Source organism: Trachurus trachurus (assembly GCF_905171665.1).
Source record: "Trachurus trachurus genome assembly, chromosome: 9".
NCBI classification, from domain to species: domain Eukaryota; kingdom Metazoa; phylum Chordata; class Actinopteri; order Carangiformes; family Carangidae; genus Trachurus; species Trachurus trachurus.
This window is the reverse complement of record NC_139895.1, coordinates 18,211,879-18,235,132: the sequence shown is the minus strand read 5'-3', so window position 1 is coordinate 18,235,132 and position 23,254 is coordinate 18,211,879. Positions and strand designations below refer to the sequence as shown.

At 39.4% G+C, this 23,254-nt stretch overlaps 1 protein-coding gene across 1 annotated transcript in view; it reads right to left on the bottom strand.

The window, feature by feature from the left end:
* Positions 1-2,756: 2,756 nt before the first annotated feature.
* The window catches only part of oxct1a (3-oxoacid CoA transferase 1a), a 51,439-nt gene continuing 30,941 nt past the window's right edge, over positions 2,757-23,254 (bottom strand). The window contains exons 13-17 of the mRNA XM_083978943.1: positions 21,516-21,591; positions 11,759-11,848; positions 10,733-10,813; positions 3,729-3,830; positions 2,757-3,625 (exon numbers count right to left, since the gene is read on the bottom strand). Of these exons, the coding sequence (XP_083835069.1) occupies positions 3,590-3,625; positions 3,729-3,830; positions 10,733-10,813; positions 11,759-11,848; positions 21,516-21,591 (385 nt within the window). The 3' untranslated portion in view covers positions 2,757-3,589. The remainder of the gene's footprint in view (positions 3,626-3,728; positions 3,831-10,732; positions 10,814-11,758; positions 11,849-21,515; positions 21,592-23,254) is intronic.

Below are 23,254 nucleotides of genomic sequence, written 5' to 3'. Positions count from 1 at the left end.
CGGGTTGCACAATTATGAAAATGCGGCTGGATGGATCCAAATATGACAACACTCGGTGGTTGGATTTACACTAGCTAATACGCAATGCACTGTAACAAACACATGTGTGAGTTTTACAGTCATCTAAAATAATAATAATAATCACACAAACAGGCTCATTAATTATTCTAGCTTTCAGCTGTATAACACATGATGGGGTCAGGCTGCTCAAAATTCATGCGGTCAAAACACCCACCACTTGACTTCATGTTAAACACCATATTGAAATAAGAGTCAAAGGTCCATCAGCTAATAGTTTACTTACTGAGAACAGAAACCTCAGTAAGTGCACCATGTGCCTGTCTTTTCAAGGGATTGGACATGTTTTTCATTTCAATTCTTTTTTTTCTTTTTTTTTGCAGTTTTCGAGAAGCTGGTTTCAAACGAGGTCCTGTTAATTATAGAGAGCTAAATATGTAAATCACTGTTGACGCAAAGGAACATGTCTCAGGTCACGCACTTGAATGACTGAGAGCGACAGTGATTCACTTTAGCTTTGATGACGAAAAAGCGACATATCTACCATGGTGATAATCAGCTGGCTGGCCACCTTAAACATGAGTCACTCAAAAAACAAAAAAAACAAAAAAAACTGGGTCACAAATGGTATAAAGATGGAGAATGTAATAAAAGCTGAAAATTTTTTTCCCCCCCAAGTTTGGCTAAACAATTCCTCACAGGAGCCATTTCAGACCTGCGCCTAGTGCAGTCCCACGATGATAAAGGCAAAACTGGGTGGCTCGTCTAAGGCTCTGCCAAGCTTCCCACTTGGGATTTGTGTTTACGCAATCATGGCTCAAGAGAAGTGACACTTGGGAAAGGGTTGATTATTTAAATCACTGTGGACAAATACATTCAATACCGTCATACCACACTGCATCAGAAATCACTTCCACTGCCTGTCCCCAAATATGTCAAATGATAGGCTAGACAGGATGTCACTATGGTTTATCATTCAGCACTGATTGCCCTTGTTCTTTGATGGATGCAACATTTGTAAAGTATTCAGACTGTAACTTGGATCAAAGAAAAAAAAAAAAAAAAGAATACACCAATGTTCAACTCAACTTGAATATAAAAACACATTTGTTCTGTGTGTGTGTATACAGTCTGTGTACAGAGATCAGTACAGTGCAAATAGTGCAGGAGCACAAATGTGATCTGACAGTCTTCTTGGTGGTTATATTCCGCGGACACAGACATTTCTGGTCACAATAGCTCTCAGATCTCACAGCTGTCTTTGCACATTGCCATATTTTGTGGAGCAGATATGGATATGAAGTTATTACCCACTTTTTCAAAGTCTTCTTCGTTGGTTGTAATCTGGGGGCAGCGTCACTCTCTCTCTCTCTGATGTCTCTGATGTCTCGCTGATGCAGCTGGCAGGTGGTTAAAAACAGCAGCTCAGTTTCCACCTCCTGCCATGTGCTCAGTCTTTCTTGTCTGGGGAGCCAGGTCTGCCTGTGGCGGTCTCACTCCACGGTCAGGTTGTGAGCTCGCTGAGTCTGGATTTCCTACGTTCTGGATTGGTCACAGTGGTCAGGTAATCTGCCACTGAGTACTCCATGTTTGGGGGTCAAATGGAGTCAGTTTGCTGTTTTTCTGATTGCTTTTTTCCAGAGTGTGCTTTTACTTTCCTTTTTGTTTTGATAGAAATTGCCTTGGTTAAACAGGGGTTCTGTCTGAGTGCTCTGCTTGTGAGTCCAAGAACCAGTGGGCTCAGGGGGCTTCTCTTCAGGGCTTCTCCATTGGTGGGGGTGGTTAGACATTTTAAGTGCTTTCTTTTCAATTTTTATAATCAGTAGATGTCATTGTAATTTTGCTCTGCATGCGTTATTCAGTGCTTTCTTTTGGACATAGTGAGCGGACTGGCAGAATTGTGCATGCAGAGTCTCTAATTGGTGTTTCTCTCTGTTTGTTTGGGGTGGACCCAGTCTCCAAACCATGAAAAAGGCATTGTTGCCTTGTTACAGAGATGCTGATGTTTATGCTGAAGTAGGAACAGCTGTTTTTTTTGTATTTGGTCTGTCCCTATCTAGAAAGAACTTGAATTCATGGATTTGGTAGTTTGGTCACACAAAAAGTGAGACAATTGTCCAGTTGTCAGAACAACAGAAATTAGATAAACCTTCATCAATTGTGACTAATACAGACAGAAATACTGGCTCACATATTCAGATTCTGGCAACACACTACTAACCATGCATCTTGAATTTTTAAATTTACAGTCACTATGGCTGTTAATCCAGAGGTCCAGTGCCATTATGAAAAATAGGTTGAAAAGTTCAGCATATTAGGCTACCTCTCTGGTTTGACTCATGAAGGGATGTGCTGGATTAACATCAACAGCTGATGGCAACAGCCCCTGTCACTTTCTTCCATTTTTCTGCTTGATGATCTCCACCCATTTGATCTTCTTGATCCCCAAAGCCCACTGGCTTGAGTTCTTCAGTTATGTAACAGCCCTCAGGTAATGGCAGCGCCTCTCTACTCGAGTTGAGAAATCACATCAAGAATCAGTCAATGTAAGCCCACCGTCCATATATAGAAAGCTCTAACCTGTAGAGTGTCAGAAACCATCACTTTCAAAGCTGTCATTTGCTTTCAATTACTGTGTGATTTGATGAGGTGAATAATTTGAATGCGCAAGCCGACTATTGTTGGTTATAAGATTCTTTTTTATCCAGATTTAGAAAAAAGAAACAATGAAACTCCTCTTTTCCCACTCAGCACACAGGGCTGTGTTTTATTGTATATACAAAGGCAGGAAAACAGCAAATGTCTGAGTACAAAATGTTGAGGCTTGTTCTTGTTTCATGGCTAAAATGTATGACATACCCATCAACTCAACAACAACTGAAACATATGCAGCTAAAAAAAAAAAGAGTTGACATATTTTAAATAGTTTGTCTTTGTGGCAGTGCTGATCAGCCCACCTTATTACTGCATCTAATTCATGTTCTAAACGGAGAAAATATATCTTGTATTCATTACTTGGTGCAGCACAAGTTTAAAACATACATACTCCCATCAGCTGAATGAGAAATTACCTGACCTATGACACATGTCAGTTCTGTGTATCATAAGTAGCTTATTGATCTTATGGTAAATATGATACATGAGTTGAAATATTTATGAGGCTATTGCATATTTTTTTGTTCACGGTACCAAGTAATGTTATATATATATATTTTTTTTTAAAAAGACCTATTTTTATTGTAATATATGGCTTGTTTGGTAACAGTTGCACAAACATCAGTAAAAAAAATAGTAACTTAATGGTGTTAAAGGCAACAATGCAAGCTTTCCCTACCATTTGACACATAATATCAGAAGAAAGAACCATGCACGTTGGCTCAAATTCAGTTAATATTAGTGAGGACTGAAGCCTGTTGATATTTGCTTGCTGATTACCTGGGAGCTGAGCAGAAGCACTTGTGGTTTTGAAGTTTATTTGACCCATCTAAGGCTGCTAAATCACCAACTATTCATCACAGAGAAATGAAGTGACACAAACCGAAAACACATCTCAGACCCTTTGCCGGCTCCTCTAGATTTGTTGCATGTTTCTCAGGTTGGGAGACACCTGGAACACACCAGACCAGAAAGGAAATGGATCTTGGTTAGGATCATCATTAAACAGTGGAATGTGGGATCCTCGGTATACAAACGTGTTAAACTGCCCTCACCTCAAAATGTGCGCCAGTGCATGCCTTGATATCATCAGGAGTAAGTCCGTCCCATACTTCTATCAGAGTCAGGCCTTTTGTTTTATCAACATCAAACACAGCCTGGCAGGAAGAGAGGGAGGGAAAAAAAGAATGAATACACAAAGATACAAATGGAAGTTTGATCATTTCCTTAATAAATGGGTTTGACGTGCGGACAACAGGAATACAGACAAAGATGTGGGAGCTCTCGCCTTCCCTCCACTAAAAAAAAAAAAGTCACAGACAAGGGGGGCAGAGCTCCTCTTCAGTGTCACACATAGATGACAAATTAGCTGCAATTATTGGTGACACATCCAGAAAGGTTCTCAGTGAGTGGCCCTCAACTTCTGAGGTTGGGACACCTCAAAGAAGAAGTGAGCAATTACCGTATGTTTTAATTGCTGCACTACTTTTAACAAAAAGAAAATACATTTGCCTAACAACAATGGCACTGAAACGGAAATAAAAAATAAAAATGCATCACTGATACAGAATGAGTCAAGCAAAAACAAAAAATGTCATTAACAGATCTGCTTGAGTCACGACTCCCTGCCCCATGAACCATTATGGCTCTCATATTGTGCAGGTGGCTTAGTCATGTAGCACAACAGAAGAGGGATGAGATAGTCATTGCTGGCATTAAGGAGGTAAATGGAGGTCTGTGTTCATTTTAAATAACTGAATTCCACCCTGTAAAATAATTCCTTTGAAAATTCGTGTTTGATAAGACTTTCATTTCAGAGCCAAAAAAATCCTCATATTTACATTAAGCTCAAATGAAAACACTGGATTATCCCCCAGTGACAGTGGGTAGAAGGTGAAGCATCTTTTCAGCTGCCATAGCTGACAGTCATCTATCAGTTAATGCCATAGCGCTGTAAATTTCTATGGTTAATTTGGCTCCTCGTCTCACTTGGTATCACACTTCCCTACAACCAGAGGGATTTGTGAGGAGTTATTCTAAATATTCACATGTGCTTTAACAAAAATGGATAAATCTGCTTGTGGGCTTACACACAGGTTACACACAAAAGTAAGTCTGTATGATTCACAAATGAGGCCCCTTGAGGTTTCAGCATCAGCACCGGTCTGATACAGCATACAGCCAAAGGCATTGGTTGTAGGAAGGAGGAGAAGGTGAATCCTTTACAGTGAGATATCCTGTCATACCTGTCATTTACACAGAGGTGCAAAATATCACAAATGCTGGAATTTTTTTTTTCCATTTTCTTGTTTGGCACCTTCCAGCAATAGACCTGTTATTAGGTCTTTTTTTATGAGCAAAATAACCATTTTCACTCCATGAGGCTTATCTGTGGTTCCAACATGACAGGGATGTAACTTGTTCTGTCCAACGTGTCATCTCGTCTCAAACCTGGATTCACGTATAGTTATTATTATTAAAATATAATAATCCTTCCATCCATGTTGTCCAAGTGTATTAGTGTTTCCACATAGTAGTAAAACGTTGTAGCATAATACTTCATTAAACTCCCTCGGTTCAAGACTGCTGCTCTTAACCAACATCAAATTGAGGGAGGTGTGCATGCTCTAGAGCCTATTAAAATTGAACCTGGAGCAATGTTATTAGCTCCATGAATGCATCGAATGCAAAAAATAAATAAAGTTACTTTTTAAAGACAGGCCAGACACGCTGAGCAGAGCTGGGTCCTGTGGCTTCTCTCAGCAGGGAATGACAGAACAAGCTACGGTCACAACCAGGCAACGTCAGTCAGCTCATTAGAACCTCACACACAGCGACAGGGCAGGAGGCAGATATCTCACTCCAATATAGCAAGACAGATGGAATGTCACAAGGAACAAAGGTTCATGGGTAACACAGACACTGACATGCATCTCTAATTGTGACACATGCCGCAAGTTATTACGGAATATTTAGGTTTTGTCAAAATGTGCCAGAGGTGGTGGTGGATAGAGTGTGTGCATGTGACAGGTGGGTTACGTCAACATGAGCTCAGTTTGATTTAGTCTGCTTTAAAATATACAAGGGCGTGAGTAGATCAATTTAAAAGCAATTAACAGGGTCCCTTGCCCTTGTATCTAATATCCATGCTTCATGTTGAAAAATCTTTCTTGACATTATTCAAAGTCACCACCATTAACCAGATGGATGCAAGTTAGTCATTAAGATGCTGCCAGGCTGCCACATGTGTTCTCTGGTGAGACGTGGGCTGAATGTCATGCAATGTCAACGATAAGCTGCCATCATTCAGCAAAAATTTATTTTAGCCCCCAGCAAATACATTTCAGGAAAGCTTATCCAGTATACTGTCAGTGTATAAAAGTAATTTCACGATTTTGAGACGAGTACAGATAAAAACTCATAGCACTATAATTCTATTCTTCATCTGTTGGCAACACTGAATTTACTAAATTTCAATTTGGTTGCTGGAATAGTAATTGCTGTCACTGGCATTGTCTTCATTACAGAAAATGCCACAGGTAACACTGTTCTGGGCCCATTATGATTAACTGAATTATTCAGAAGTTGTGCTGCTTCATCTGTGAATGGCATGGGCAATTATTTGTTACTTTATTAGTTTGTTTGTTTTTAAAGGGAAATGATTACCAAAATAACAGTTGGGGAGAAAAAAGTGGCAGTGGCAGGCTTAGTGTGTAGATTTCTGTCATGGCAGCAACCAAACACCGCAGGCCATGGAAGTGATGTGATTTACAAAAGATAATATCAAAAAAACACACAGATACATACTGTATAATCCATCATGTCAGTGCCAATGCTGCAAGTGAACAAGCTTGTAAACATGTGCACTGAGGTTAAGCAAGGAGAAATGGCATTATGTTGTTTAAAATGGTCCAGTTATATAGAGAAGCTGCAGAGACGGCGCCTGAGACAACAGGCTTCCTTCTACTGAGAATCTCAAATCATAGGAACACTGTTTAGGACAACACTTAAATCACCGTCGCTCCTGGCCATCCTGAGACAAGGATGCTGTGTTTGCAGGAATACATTGTCTAAGCGAGCATCTGCGCACCCATCTGAGTGGAGGGGCGGGAGAATAGTGGATGGCAGAGGCCCCAGTTTCTGCTCTCCTTTTTGGAAAGAAATCGGAGCAGAGACTTTAATCATGTAAAGATAGCAACCAATGGAGAATACTTTTAGGATAACCATTATTAGGATCATTAAAGGCACCGTTTTCCACAAGGTTTATTGTCCCTCATTTCCTACTGCAGAGTTTCCTGTGCTGATTGCCACAACAATAATTTTCCTTGCAGCCCACAAGTAATTTTATACACAGTGGTGTTGGCTAATATTCCATTTAAAAGCTCTGAAATCCAGCTGCTGGGCTGATGTTTATTATTAATGCAACCCCAGGTCACTGAATAAAAAAGGGTTACACTAATTCAGACCTGTCTTAACTTGTTCCCAACTAGTGACCACATCTTCTGACCTCACTTTGTATGCGACACAAATGTGCTGGTAATATCCTCACTTTCTACATGTGGCCTCATCAGACTTGGAAATGGTTACTTTTATTGATCCGTGTTCGCCGACAATCAGAGATAATGGTTTTCTCTTCATTGTTATCATGGAGAAAGGTGTTAACAGACTGGTGTTCTACCTTCAGCTGTATCACAGGTTAAATACCACAAGGAGTGCAGTAACCTGTCATAGGCAAGTTGTATTACACTCAAAATGAGTAATCACTTCCTGTCATGAAGTGACTCACTCTTTTGTGTTTCAGGTTTGAAGGCTAATTTTAAAGCAGTGTGTGTTTAACTCAAGTTTCACCTTGCAACTGCAAAAGAGTACAGGCCAAATTTAACTACAGCAGGAGCATGGATGACCAGGAGAGACATACAGTATGTGGGAAAACCAAGGTAAGATTTTCTGTCAGTAGCCCAATCTCTGATCAACACAGTGCTTGTCAAACCAAACTCATTCTCATTCCGCAGGTGTGGTTCATCATTTTTGCATCCAATTTGAATAAAGCTTTCTAATTTGGGATAACTCTGAACAGGGTGAGCTGAGATGTACATTTTTAGAGTTTTTGTGTTTTTTGCATCCCTCTCTTCTTTCATTGAGTGTGCTGTACCTCTTTTCCTCTAACTCTTCACTAGAAACCCAATAAGGACATGTTTCTCATGGCTATAGTGAAGTAGTGTAAGTCTGTCTGAGACGTAAATCATAGTGTGTAAATTATTCATTGATTGACACTTGTGCAATCAATGCAGGCACATCATGCACGGATCAGACATAATATTTTAAGCAGGTGACTGGTTTGTATTTACAGCCACAGAAAATAATTAAAAATACTAATTATGTTTAAAATCAAAAGACTAATGATTTGTGGATCTGTAATCAAACAAAGAAATATCATTCAATTTTCCCCCGATCATGGATCCTTATTAAGTTGAATATGCAATACGAGTGTTGTCACTGGCCTAGCTTTTCATTACTGTGGTGTGTTGAAAACAGCACAAGTTTATAATCATCTTAACTTGACTGATGTTGTTGCAAGCTACCAGCTAGTAGCCAAGCTAACAATAATTCTGACCTCCTGCACGGACACCAACAACCATATCACTAGTTTCTACTTACGCCGTTTGACGCCAGAAACAGAAAAATAATGTCAGTGACAGCACCTTTTGATGCAGCTGGGTATATTGGTTTACAAAATAAGGAATCACTGCGACAGCTGGAGGTGACAAAAAAGTTGGCTTCTTAACATTGCTGCCAGGAGTGAGTACTTTGGCAATATCTAAGGGGCTGACAGGTTGACAGTCACATGTCAGTGTTTTTTGAGAAGCTCAGTTTTCCCTGTCTAAACTACAAAGAGAGACTGACACTGTCAAAGGAAGAGAGTTTTCAAAGTGCTTACATTTAGGGATAGACAGTGCTGGCTTGGTGTGCATGGCCAAATGGAGGGAGAAATATATTTTCAAATGTATTCACAGCACAGCAGATGTGGCAGAGGAAGAATAAAGTAGAGGAGGGATGTAGAGGTAAGAAATGGAGGAAGATGAAGAAATAAGAAGGAAATATTTGATGATAACAATGGAAGGAGCTAGGGGGGAAAAATCTGTCTTGTGAATGATGGAAAAATTCAAAGTTGTTAAAAACACAAAGAAAAAAAAGGCAGAAAATAATAAGAAAGGAGCACTAATGGATAGAGAGGGAGAGAAAGCAGCAGGAGATGAAACACGGAAGGTGGAGAGGAGGAGGTAGTACTAGTGCTAGCAGGGTAGCAGAAAGAGCTTTAACCTTTATAAATGTTGACAGAAATCTTCTCGTTGAGAAATGTTGCGCAATCACAACAAAAGCCAGTCGAGCAGAAAAGAACAGACAGGCAGAAAAAAAAGGAAAATAACAAAAAAAAAAGCTGGACACACTGACTTTGCCACTGACAGGTCATGCTTTCAATAAGCGAGGGAAAGAGAGGGAATTCATAGTACATAAGGACATGAAAATCAGCACCTCTACAGGCTACCAGAACCTCTTTTTGGACTTTTATTTTGGCGTGTGTGACTCTCTCACACACCTCCCCCACCTTTCTTTTTTTTCCCCCAATGAGTTTTTACAAACTTCTCTTCTCTGTTCACTTCATTCCCTCTCCAACTTTTCTCTACCCTGGATCTTCACTTCATGTGTTTTACTTCCACCCTTGCCATTTTTGTTTACCCTTTGCTTATTTATATTCTAAAAGAAAAAAACATCCCTGGACTATCTTGAGCACTTTTCTGACAAGATAAGCTGCACCTGTAACTGGAACGTTTTTCACTAAAATTATATTTGGCTGGAATCGCAATCTCAGGGGAATGTGAATGATTCATGCTCCACCATTGCTTGAATTTAAATTTTTCCCCCGCTTCACCTGTACTGCCAAGCCCAACAACATTTTTCTGTAATATCGGGGTTATATCTATTTTATTGGGTGCAAACTCCACCCAAGTTTGTCTGACGCGTATATATGGCTGTAGATCAGCTCCAGAACCATAACACAAGCGTCAGCTCATCCAGCCTCAGGGCTCTACTTGAGACAGGGATGGGAGCGGATTTCAAGAATATCGACAAAATACATAAAAAGGGAAACCCAACCCCAACCATGAAAATGTAATATATATATATATATGTGTATACACAACAAAATTAATAAGGAGCCTCGTTCCACAAATCAACAGATTGAATTAGTGTTAATTGAACAAATTTAATTTACATCTCCCCGTGTCACTCGGTTGCATCATACCAATGTATCAGTTGCTTGTGTGTACTTGTTTTTTTTGTGTGTGTGTGTGTGTGTGAGAGGGAGATGTAATTAAAAGATAAGGATACAATGTGTGTGACTTGTGTTTCATTGGGATCATTGTGTCTGTCCTTTGCTTACGGCGAGGACATATTCGGTGAACTGATTGGCTGTGATAAAATAAGAACGCGAACTCTAGGATTGCAAAACTTAAGCGATCAAAATTTGTTTTCAGTCACTCCCTGCCAACTGTGACATAGAAAAATGTAAAGCAGAAAGTTACATCTATCTAGGATTAGTCAGACATGGCTGAAATAATCACTAGGGAAAGAACTGCACTGAGGAGCAGCTTAATAAGATTCCATTTCCTTAATTAAGCATGGTATTGCAATAATTCATCAAACATATTTGCAATTACTGCATGATTAAATTTAGGGAGTTTGCAATTTGGTGTTTGTGCCAGCATTATTAGATCTCTGTGGCTTCATATTTTACAAAAAAAATGTTCAGCCACATTTATCAACCTCTTCATGGATGTGTTGAGCACATCTTTTTGTTCAAAAAATGTCGAAGTAGGCCATTTAAAGGCCAGGAATCCTGCTTCCTTCCAACTAGCTTACTCACTGGTACTGTCTGTCAGTGAGCAGCCCTAATGTATGACTAATAGCTCATGCATTCGTCACTCCCTGTTTTTTAGATTTAGGATGATGAAGACATATCTGCATGTGAGACGTATACACAATATAACAAACAACACACCTTTTCTGTGATGATACGATCCACACACTGTTTCCCTGTCAAAGGCAGACCGCATTTGTCCAATATCTTGTGTTTTCCTCCCTGAAAGAAAAACATAGCTGATTTAAAAAAAAAAAGGATTAAACAAGAAGCAATTTATGCAGTTAAGTTTGTCAGTCAAACTGTGTGTTAATACTTTGAGGGATGCAGCTTAAACTGTGATGTACCCAGAAATGCAGATGGTTATGGAAACTATCTCCTATCCCCAAAAGATACACAACAAATACTCCATTAAAGTGCATCTCTCCGTTTCCCTGCCAGTTGTCTTTAAGAAAATAAAAGCACACGTCCAAATGCCTCTAACGCTGCCCGTGTCGCGCACATGATAACTCAAACCCCTCCCATCCTCTTTCTTCCATCATGAATGAAAACAGGCTTCAGGGCAGTAAATTTATGCTCACCTGCTACACCATCTGGACCATAGCTGGGCGCCAGACAGGCAGCCATTAGCAAAAAACAGCATGCTTCTGTGAATGTAGAATGTTATGTTGCCCTTGCATCATATCGGGCTGCACTTTCTAAAAGTAAACCAAATCGGTCGGATTGCCTACAGCAATTGTCAGACGCCCTGTGGGGGTTATTCACCCCCAGCTGGAGCACTGGTCGAACTATTCAACCGTGTCTGAAACACTTAGTCCCATTCTTGACTTGCATTTTTAAATTAGCCAAAGACAAGCGAACAGGACATGGATTGTGTGCAGAACCTCATCAGGATGAGCTTGTGCTCCGTCATAAAGAGGCATTAAGCAATCCATTAAAAGAATTATCCTAAATCAGTCATTACACTCACTCATTATCGTGGAAGTAGATACATGGTATTGCTGGTGAAGTTATGAATAATATGGGAAAAGGAAATTGCCAATTTAATTTGGATTACTGTATTAAGAAAGGGAATGAGTCTTTTGAGAGAAGCAGTGTTGGTAAAAAGAGCTATGGTAACCCTTGGCTCTTCTACACATACATGTACACACTCTGACATATACGCACCTTAGCTGAGTGCTCCATGGTGACCACAACCTTGGTTCCAGCGCTAGCCACCAAATCCATTGCTCCACCCATTCCCTTCACCATCTTACCCTAAGAATGGAAGACAGAAATACATATACAAGTTAGATATCTAGCTTTTACATAACATATTACAAATTGTGCAAAGCATTTATACAATGCATGCGTTTGTACACATTCAAGTATAACTCCCCTAAAACTCCTTCTCTATCAATATATCAATATATATTAACGTTTACAGAGCTGCTGTGTGGCTCAGAATCGTCAGTGCATTATGTGTTCAGAAAACATATTTTTTTTCCCTGCATTAATAAAGACTCAGCAGAAACTTTGCACACTGAGGCAGAGAACAGGAGCACTGTACATGGTTAAAATGATTCTCCAGTATCCAGTGAAGAGTTCAAAAAACACTAGGTACAATGCAAACCAAGCACACAGGTTTAGAATGACTCCAGTTTAACAGATCTAAAACAAGCCGGGAGCAAAGTGAATACACCCACTGCACATTAAAACAATCGACCGATTTACAAAACTCAACAAAACTTTTAAAGGGTATCATTTCTCTGGCAGAAAAATAGTTTGATAGAAAGTAGCTCCAGTGAAAAGTGTTGGCAGTGTGCTCTGTGGATTATTCAGAGTAGCAGGGAGGCTGCTTCTGGCAAGACATGTTGCATGTAATTATTCTACGCTGTGAACACCACAAACTAAATTACAATCGCTGCCTTTGTATTGGGGCACCGGGCAGAAATGTCAAAGGAAAGATATCTCAAAACCTGGGCAAATTAAAGCAAAGCTATCAGAGCAGACAGATACCACTGGAGGTGAGAGCGATATGTGTGTTTTTTTGTTTTTTTTGTAATTAGTTGAACCAAACCTGTAATCCTCTGAATGTAGCAGTTCTGTGATCAAAAATCATGGTTTTTGATTCAGTTAGAGAAACGTCACCATCCATATTGGTGAAAGGTATGAGAGGACGCATTATAATGATACAGCAGCATTTCAGTATTTTTAGTATTCTGATGAATTTATTACCATTATAAAAGAGTTCTTTGGTCTGTGATGGTGCAAGGCAGTTGATAATCAAAGAAGAAAACTGTTTTTGAGAATTAAAACATCCCTGTTAAATTACCGCTCTGGTTCTGATCAATAAAAGAGTCAAAACAATAATACACGTTAAAGAACTTACAAAATGTGTTTTACTGTAGGGGATACATTTTACTGTACGCAATGACTGCTTGTATATTTCTGGCAACATAAAGTGACTGGAACTGTTATCAATTTTTGAGTGAAAGCTTTTTTGAAATGAAATGATGCAGCTACAGTACAATGCCTGTGTTGCACAGCAGTGACAGCAGCCAAACATACAGGATCAACAATTCAGTTCATGACAATCCATTATTGTGTGTGTGTGTGTGTGTGTGTGTGTGTGTGTGTGTGTGTGTGTGTGTGTGTGTGTGTGTGTGTGTGTGTGTGTGTGTGTGTGTGCGCACTGTGCACAACATTGTTATATAGAGAGCACGGTCATAAAATAACATAGTTGAGGAGGCTTTCAGATATTATTGTGTATTACTGTCACTGACCTGGAAACCAGGTTACACCAAATCTCAGTTAGCGACAGATGCTAAAGGCTTTTGTTGATTGAAAAAAAATATTGAGGAACACATATTGTATATCTAAGTAAAACCGCTGTTTCTGATTTTTTCAGAAAAACCAAATGTCAACTGCAAAGTAATTTCAGTAAAAAAAATGTCAACAGAGTGAAGAACAAAGAGCAAAACATGCAGTGAAGCAAACCTACGGAGGCATCCTTTCAAAATCCAGCATTCTCCTTTTTTTAGTTTACCTCTTAAATGAGTGCTTTACAACATGTCTAGAGTTCTAGTGACAAGTCAGTGAGGGAATAAAATAAAGATGTTTCCTACAACAGTGGAAATAAAATCGGAAAAGTGCTTATTGTTAAAGGACCAAAGAAAGTGCTTGAAAATTTTGAATTAATCTGAAAAACAAGCAATCTCAAAGATTATCACCGCAACAGAACTGTCAGTCGGGTGAAAAATTGTCTTCGAGTCTTTCATTGTTCCCAATACAGAAGGTTTCCAAATAAGGAAGGCTGACATGCAGATATGGCCACAGGGTGATGGCTGTGTAACTGAATTAAAATCCCATTTGCTCATCAATCATGTGAAGAGCCTGCTTTGCTTTCTGCTCAATAACCAGAGGATATGCCAAGCGTGGTGCATCATAAGGATACTGTCTGCCTCCATGGAGGCCAGCTGGGTGGGGAAGATATCAACACAGAGCAGAAAGGAGGGCCGGGAGAGGGAGGTGGGGTAGAGGAAGTCGGGAATAACATCAACTGTGGATATGGGAGAGGCTGCATTTAATTTCATATACTTTACTGTATCATCCTGTTGAGCACCAGTTGAAAGTGGCGTTCTGTAACAGCTTAGATAACATCCTTGAATGAATCCACCAGAATCGACTGTTATTAAAACAGCATACAATTTGACTTTTAACCTTTAAATGCAATCTCTCCACCTTTCACCTCCTTACTCTGTGTTTTCATTTACTGTGACTCTTAAAAGGTGATAATCAAAAAGGGGGGGGCTGTGTCCTTTTTCATATGATCAATGTTAATGCCCTATTCGACAGTCAAAGGGCTAGCTGGTGTGTGCACAGGCCCTAGGGGGATAATGCTGCTGATCTGATAGTAGCAAGCCTGGATTTACAACTGTGCCTGAGCCACGCACCTGCTAATGCACTCCACCTAGCAACAAGGCTGCTGTTCATCAAAGGGAATAGGGGAGGGGGTCTGTTTTTGAGAATTAAAACATTTCTGTTAAATTACTGCTCTGAAAATGATCAATAAAAGAATCGATATCAAAATAAACATCCAAAGGAACTAAAAAAATAATTGTGTTTTTACTGTGGGGGGGCAGGTAAAATTTTATTGGACAAAAATGACTCGTTGCATGTTTATGGAAACAGAAAATGTCACAATGAAGTGACTGGAACTGTTATCAAATTTTGAATAAGAGCTACTTTAAAATGAAATGATGCAGCTACAATGCCTCAGCAGTGACAGCAGCCAAGCACGCAGGATCAACAATTCAGCTTGTGTCAATCCCTAATTGTTTGCGCATGAGTGCATGCATGGTCAAATGTTTCACAAATGCAGAGGATTGTAAAAAGAAATTACAACTACAAACATCACTGTTAAATAAAAAGCTCTGCAGTAAAGTAAAATTACTGTGGAGATATTCAGACAGGTATGGGCTCTGTTGCTCTCTGAGTATTTTTCTCAGTGACCTATATTGTGGGGAGGATTGGAATTTGCTTGCCTGTGATTTACAGCTTTGCATGTGGTTATCTTAGCCCACTTTGATCTAAGCTGCTCCACGCAGCAAAAAGTCACACTTATCGTTATATGTGTTTGATGAAGAAGGAATTTCTGAAACGGTGTGACGAGATAAGCTAATAACCTATTCCACCCTGCTCACTAAAGTGATTTTTATTCAAACCAATCAAGCCTTAACTTTTGGTTGGCTGTCTGTTACATTGTCTAACCGGCTCACCGACAAGCCTGGTGACAAAAAAATGGCACGTTTTCTCATTGCTTGTGTATCGTGGAAAAATATGTTGGAAGGCCATGTCGCCAACTGAAGTGCTTAATGCAGGCTCTTGAATTTGAATGTTGCCATAATGCATGGTGTACAACCAGTGGAACCTGAACGAGAGCACTCAAAACGAATGAAAACATTGCCGGAACAATATCCACAAGAAGAGATATCCTGGTCCTAAGTAAGAAGAGTGTAATTTAGTCATTTTAATTAACACTGCTTTGATGACATTAACCTTGCTGGTTGGACTGAAGCCCCACAGGTTTTTAATTTCCTCAGCACTATGACTGTGTACGTTTGCCAGCTGTAATCTTAGCAAAATGGGGGGAATCAAGGACAGTTGAAAGTGTGCATGTACACACATTTCGATAGCACAAACACATAAAAACATGAAAATGTGCTTTGGGACTTCTCCTAACCTATTAAACTGGTATTCAAGTGTTTAAATTACCTTAATTTTATTCATACATAAAATTGAGCAAGACGTGTTTTGTTAACTTATTTCACAACATATTACAGAAAGCCTAATTCTATTCAAACACAAAATTTCATTACAGCAAGTAAGAAAATTGAAAGCCACATCTGTATTAATTTTGTAGTTACATATTTCACAGCTTCACATTAGAGCCTGTAATGAGAAAACCATCTTGCACTAGTTCCCACAGATGCTACTTTTTTTTCTCTAAATGCCCATTTTACTTTTTTTTAACTGGCTTATTGAACTGTCTCTTTGAAAATACGGTAATCCTTGCCAGAAGCAGATATATAGTAGCCTACACATATGCTAATTAAATAGGCGTCAGAGAAGATGTAAGTCACAAAACATCCATTCATATAATGACTTTAAAAGTGAGAGATAATGTGGGGGGCTGCAGGAGGCAGTATCAGTGGTGCACAAGCAAGATAACACAAGACTTCTGAAGTTGTAGGCAGCCCTGCTGAGGTGAAGCCCATCATGACATGTGAGAGCATGACACAGTCAGTCCCACTCAACCAACAAGGTTTACCCAGAGAGCAACTAAGACTTTTGCCTTTTAGACATTTTAATGAAAAATAAACATGGGGGACCTGTGAAACTACAGTAAAACATATTTATACTGTGGTTTACTACAACACAGCTGGTCTATCTTTCCACAATTATAGGGTAAGAGGTGTAGATAGTCTCACAATTTCCCCAAAGTCTACATCCTCTTCCTTCTGGAGGGAAAACTAAAAAAAACAATGCTGCTGCTCTTTTGGCCGTAAGAGTCGACAGGATTGGTTCACAAACTGTTTCTATGTCTTACGCAGCAGGGATTGATGTTTCCACAATGTGCTGCTGTGGCACTGGTGCATGAGAAAAGCATACTTTGACTAACACTGGATTTCTCTTACTAGGCTTAGGGGGCTGCTTGCGTTGCTATGACAACAGAATACAATTTCCTCATTTGCTTTGCAAGTGTTCGCTCTCCAGTCAGCGGCAGAGACACCACAGAAAATGACCCCCTTCACAATCCAAGAGTTCCCACTTACCAACTGCCTTCCTCTCTCTCTCCCCCTCAGATTCTCGGACAGTCTCCGCTGTCTGATACAAATGGCTCTCTATTTAATAACATAGCGACAGTCCGCCACGAGCCTTCGTTACCCAGACAACTAATGACAAGAATCAGAGGGTGAGACGGGAGTGACAGAAAGACAATGGGCAATGCGTTGAAAGTAACTGGGAAACATCTGTAAGCAGTGTATAATTGGTGAATACATTGTAATCTACCTTATGAAAAGACCAACAGTTTTTTTTTCTTTCATAAAATAATGAGACGTAGGAAGATATTTATAAAAAAGTAATAGTTCGTCTGTGATATTTTTAGGTGAAGTGGTCAAATGGCACAATTTCTAATGTTGTTCTTGCTTTTTACACTAGTTGCCAAAAATGGTCCTTGCAGCTCACACACCTTTGCATACGCTGGAGAACAGAAAGACACAGACAGACAGAGCGAGAGGTTTGTACTAGTGCAAATTCCTAACAGGACATCTTCAACTGATGATAAGCTAGTAACCATGTCCGAGTTGATGTGTTTATGATACAGCTGAAAACATGAAGTTCTGAGAAAAGAAAACACAATAGTCTTCAGCAGCTCCTTCATTAAAAACAGCCGTCAGGCCTTGTCATGAGCATTTGAGCTAGTAACTGCATTTTAATAGTCAGTACTCTGACCTATTGCAGCACTTCAGCTGCAGTTACACTGAGCCTCCAGGAGCTTGGAATACATGCCTAATGTAGCGCTCGTTTTGCTCAGTTTGAAGATGACAACAGGCAAACTTAATTTTATTTTCACAAAAAATACACAGTAGTAACTGGAGTCCGCCTTCATTTACGATATCTCACCTGTTGACTCCTCTCAGATGAAAACGGCAAGTGAAAACTAAAAGTAGAACCGCTCAGGCAGCCAAAATTCAAATCAATAAAAGTCAGCCACGGTTCTCATTTTGAAATCAGTGTGTTGCCGGCTGTTAGACATCTGTGAGGAGGGTAAAAATGACACGGAGAACACGGGTGTCTTCATCTTCTGTGAATTACAGGGTGCAGGACCCCTACATTTAGGACGGCTTGATAAAGCTCCAGCAGCCAAGTGATAAAATAGCACACCAAATCCAAAGCGCCATGCTTCATTTTATTACCTCTTTCTCTCCTGCTATTGTTTTTCCAGATGTTTCAGGTTGAGTGGAGATGTAAAAGCATTTCAAAGCCCTCAACTGGAAAATGTTCATCTGCATTTTGCGTATTAAAAGCGTTCAAAATCAACATAATCACGCTGAGAGTACAGGATCCCAGACTCCTACGTAAAACATTTCCAATTTCACGCTATGCACCCATCTTTAGATAGTGAATAATTTTCATTATCACAGAAGGTGGGAAATGTAATTCTCTTCATCCATCCCTTCAAAAGAGGGGATAATGAAGATTGAAGCGTAGGTGAGGACAGAGGTATGTGTGCCTGTGCTGCTGCATCATATTACTGTTCAAGCTGTCCAACACTAGAATGGCCAAACAAGATAAACTCCCTGCCTCTGTACAACAGCTCCACTGCAGGCCCTCAATATCTGCATAACATGCTTAATCAAGCACCGGTTAATTAGCAATTACCATGGGCAAACAAGTACAACTGTAGAGGTAAAGAGAAAATAAATTAGGCTGCAAAATTCAGAGCACAGAGTTGCACATGCTGTATTTTTTTATACACATGAATCATAATAACATCTTCAGCACTCTGTGGCTGTATCCACTCAGCTGCTTAGAGTATGCATCTATGCACAAAATGATGCACAGGCTGAAACAACCTTGCATGCACACTTCAGTCAAGCAGAAAACAGCTGTGTGCCGGGGGGCATTCTGGTTGAGCCCTCACACACTGAACAGCATTTAATGGGTTCTTGACCTTAGTAATCACTGAGGACGACTGTGACCACAGTAGTCTTAAGACCAATTGACCTGATGGAACATTTAACAATAATGTGGGCCACCCATTACACTGTAACACCCCCCTCACCCCTCGATCCCCCAACAAGCATGTCCTGGTGATCTTGAACAACTACTAAAGCCGCACTGTTGTGAATCTGTTTCAAAACATCACTGAACATAAAATTAAAAAGGAGATCATATTCAAGTGTAAAACTGTCTACAAGATAAATATATTGTAACTAGAAAAAGCATTTCCAAGAATGGAAATGGTGTGACTGCTGATAGCAACTGAACGCTGTTGCAGAATTAGCAAATAGTGCAAGCAGTGATCACCATGCAAATTTTTTACCAAGGTTGGAATCAAACCCACAACCTCATGGTCATTAGACTTCCACTCTGCCTCTAGGCCACGGTGCACACACAGTTAACACCAAGAAAGCTTGAGAGTCAAGCTTGAATGACTTAGAATGAAAATTTCTGTGAATTTCAGGCTGAGAGCAGCAGTTTCAACATGAAGCAAGTTATCAGAAGTCAACAGAGGACAACTGGGAAAATAATTCACTATAATTGTTGTTGAGGCAAGATTTGAACCAGCAACCTTCAGGTCTCCAGACTAGCAAGCTAACCACTAGGCTACAGACAGAGACTTTATGTGAAGGGTAAAGAAAACCTTTGATAAGAGGATCACTGGCTTCTGCTTAAAGAAAAAAGTAAGGAATCGTGGCAGAAAAAGTTAAATATTTTAAAAAGTATAAATAGTTAAAAAGAGAAAAGTAATGCCGATAAAGTTTTAAAAAAAAAGCTGCACGTTTTGATATATGAATTGTTGAAATAGCACAACACCTAACACACTAACCATATGGCCACAGAGAACCTGAGTTACAATGAGCTTTATACTATGAGGAATCAAAGACTGTCCAATGACAGCTGAATAATTGGAATCAAAAGTCAAGCAATGATGTGAAATGACTGAGGCAGGAATCGAAACCATGACCATATGATCACTAAACCTTTACTCTGCCACTCGGCTACAGAGAGCACACTGCTTTCAAGACTGTTGTCATTCATTCTAATGTGATGATGTGCTGCAAACTGGTATGAGTAATCAAGGAGATAACAAACACCTGTGACCAATTGAAGGCGGGGGAGGAGAGCAGAATTCAACATAACATAACAAGAGTTCTTCCCTTGGATTCGAACCAGTGACCTTAGGGTTGGGAAGCGGCCACCATAACCCCTACACTACAGTGGAGTTGTCAAGAAGACTGTTGTCTGTTAATGATCTGCACACTGTCAACATCTAAAAAGTTAAATATTTGAAAAAGTATAAATAGTTAAAAAGAGAAAAGTAATGCCAATAAAGTTCAAAAAAAGCTGCACGTTTTGATATATGAATTGTTGAAATAGCACAAAGTATGAAGGACTAGAAGAAGACCGTAAAAAGGCGGAAGAAAATGGCCAAACAGAAGAACAATAGTGTATATTACCATATTTCTTCCCATAACGACTGGTAGCCTTTAAAGCAGAAGTAAGTGATATATTTGTGTTAATTTAAGTCTTAAATAGTTATATCTTCCGACAGCAATCACTTACATAGAGTGTTTGGTCTGAAACACGGGTCTGTCAGTCCCTCTGCTCTGCTCTGAGCCGAGGAGAAAACATTTATCGTATCCTACAGTTTTTATCCAATGAGGAGAGAGAACGGCATGCAGGGCTGTGTGTGCAGCCAAGGGACGCCGTGAATGTGGCGACGTAGGGACGAGGACTGTTATGGTGCGTTCAAGGAAACTCGTATTTTTCCGACCGTGAAGTCGTACCAGTTCGATCTGGTACGAGTTCACCGGTCGGAAGTTACGAGTGGCCGTTATAGTGACTTTCACCGGTAAAACAGGTCGGAAAAACACGAGTGGGTTGCCTGGAACGCTACAAAGTCGTAAGTTCTGACTTGAAGCTGTAATTTACGATTTCAAAAGCCTGCCTGGAACGCAGCATTAGCGAAAACGACCGGACCACTTACTTCTGCTTTAACATCTTTTCACTTATAATAACCTGGGAATGTATGACCTAATTTATCCATTACATAACACATTCAAATATTCAGAGTTCAGAGTGAAACAATTAACCAATGAGCTAATCAATTGAAAACTAATTCTTTAATTATTCTGATAACTTGCGAAAACACTGGACACAATTTCCTGTTTTACTTTGTTTTGTTTTGTATGATAACACACAAAATATTTTAGGGTTTGTGACTGATAATTGGACAAAACAAGCAATGTGAAATCGTCCCATTTGACTCTAACAAATGTTGCTTTTTTATATTACAGACAAAATAATTAATAGAGAAAATAATCCGCAAATTGATCAGTAATAAATATAATTGTAGTTGAGGCACTAATCCAGCATTTTCCTTAACATTCTGGTTGTTTCCAAAGCCAGTTGTGTCTGCAAGTGTAGACACAACATGTATACCAGTGAAAAATCCTAAAAGCTTTGCATTCCTGGAGCATGAACACCTTTCTGCAACAAACTGAAATAAAGACAGACCATTAAATGCTTCAAAAAGCAGCATTTGGAGCATGCCCATTGTGATTGTGTTGTGTTGACTCCCAGCAGATAGAGCAGAAAAGCATGAATTTAGAAGATGGAAACACCAGAGCACCATGAAAGACAAACTCACGGGGATCATCCAGTTGGCTAGGTCTCCGTGTTTTGACACCTGCATGGCTCCCAGCATTGTCAGGTTGATGTGACCCCTGAGGAGAATGACACAACAGAGAGAGACAGATATCAACTTCAGATTCAGCTCAACTTATGAACTAAAAATAAACACTCCACTTTTCAGGAGCACACACCACATTTACTCATTTTTGTGCTGAAACATATAATACAAGTGCTTTCTAGAGAGCAGAACTTGTCATAAAAAAAACACTTAAATAACTTCTCACCCAACGTTGTTTCTAAAATATTTTGCACATTTACTCTGGAGGTTAATGTGGATCATTAGATTTGGTCTAGCTGCAACATTATAATTATATTACCATACTTCTTCCCATAATGACAGATAGCCTTTAACATATTTTATGTAAATGTATAATACTAGAAGAACAAATAAGTATAATTCGAGAGGCAATGCTGTTATTTCCTCCTTCCATTGATATGTACTGCATGTCAGTCCTCAGAGCAATTCCTTTTCCCCTTTCTTCTTAGGGTATTAGGGTTTCAAATCCAAAGTAGGCTAACAATGCCCGTGGATAGGTAGGTGACACTGTTGATGCTTGCAGTTGTATAGATTTATACAAGGATCTATGGCACTGTTATCTAGAGTGAAATTGTACTGAATTTCATATTATCTCATTGTTTCGCCAATGGAAACACAAATACATACAGGGACGAATAAGTAATAATGTTAATATAATATAATCCCAGGTAAAGATGAAGCTGGTGCAGAATTTCAGGGATAATTTTTAACAATCAACCATGTGTTATGTCATGGCTCTACATTAACTGTATTTGTACACACACACACACACACACACACACACACACATACACACCAATAGGGGGAACAGGGGACCTGTCGGGCCAAGCTGCCAAGAGGGGTCTTATGTTTACACTTATTTTGAAAAAACAAACATGGAATATAAAATTGACTTTTAAGGTCTTTTACCATAATATTACTGAAAATGTGACTTTTAATTATTTTTAAAGAAATTGCCAAGAGGGGACTTGGATCTCTGAGCGACATTTACCTATCAAAGAGTGGACCTCCACATACTGCAGTGGAGCTGTCTGCACCCATTCATTCACCTAACGACCCATTCATTCACCTAATGAGTCCTTGTTCACAACAATGACTTTCTCAGTTTACTTCAAAAATGGATAATATAACTTTAGAGTTATCATTACTTATTTTAAAGTCTCTGTAGTACAAATTGTATATAAATATATAATCATGGCCACATTTGAGAGTGAATATTTTTTTATTGAATTGCATGCAGTTCAGAAGTAACATGACTGCATGCACTAATATCAAGTTCTGCAGTATAAGCAACAACATTTACTTTAAACCGGCTTTAATATAGATTAATTCTTTTTTCTTAAGAAAGATAATTTGCTCGTCCGTCTTTACTCATCCATAAATGCGTTGCCTCTGTCATTCTTAGCAGTCCAAGAGGGGATCTACTATCATCTCAATTTTAAATAGTCAAAATGCTCTAGACATTTGGTTTCAACCAATTAATAGGAAATAGGAATGCATTTTATTTATTGTTTCGCATTGCAGAAAAAAGGTCCACACTTGGTTCATATGGAATGACAGGGGTCCACTGTTGGCTGGTACATAATGACACAGGTTCCCACTTAGTTAGCATGGAGTGACATACACACTCCATCATGTATGAATATGAAAGAAATAAG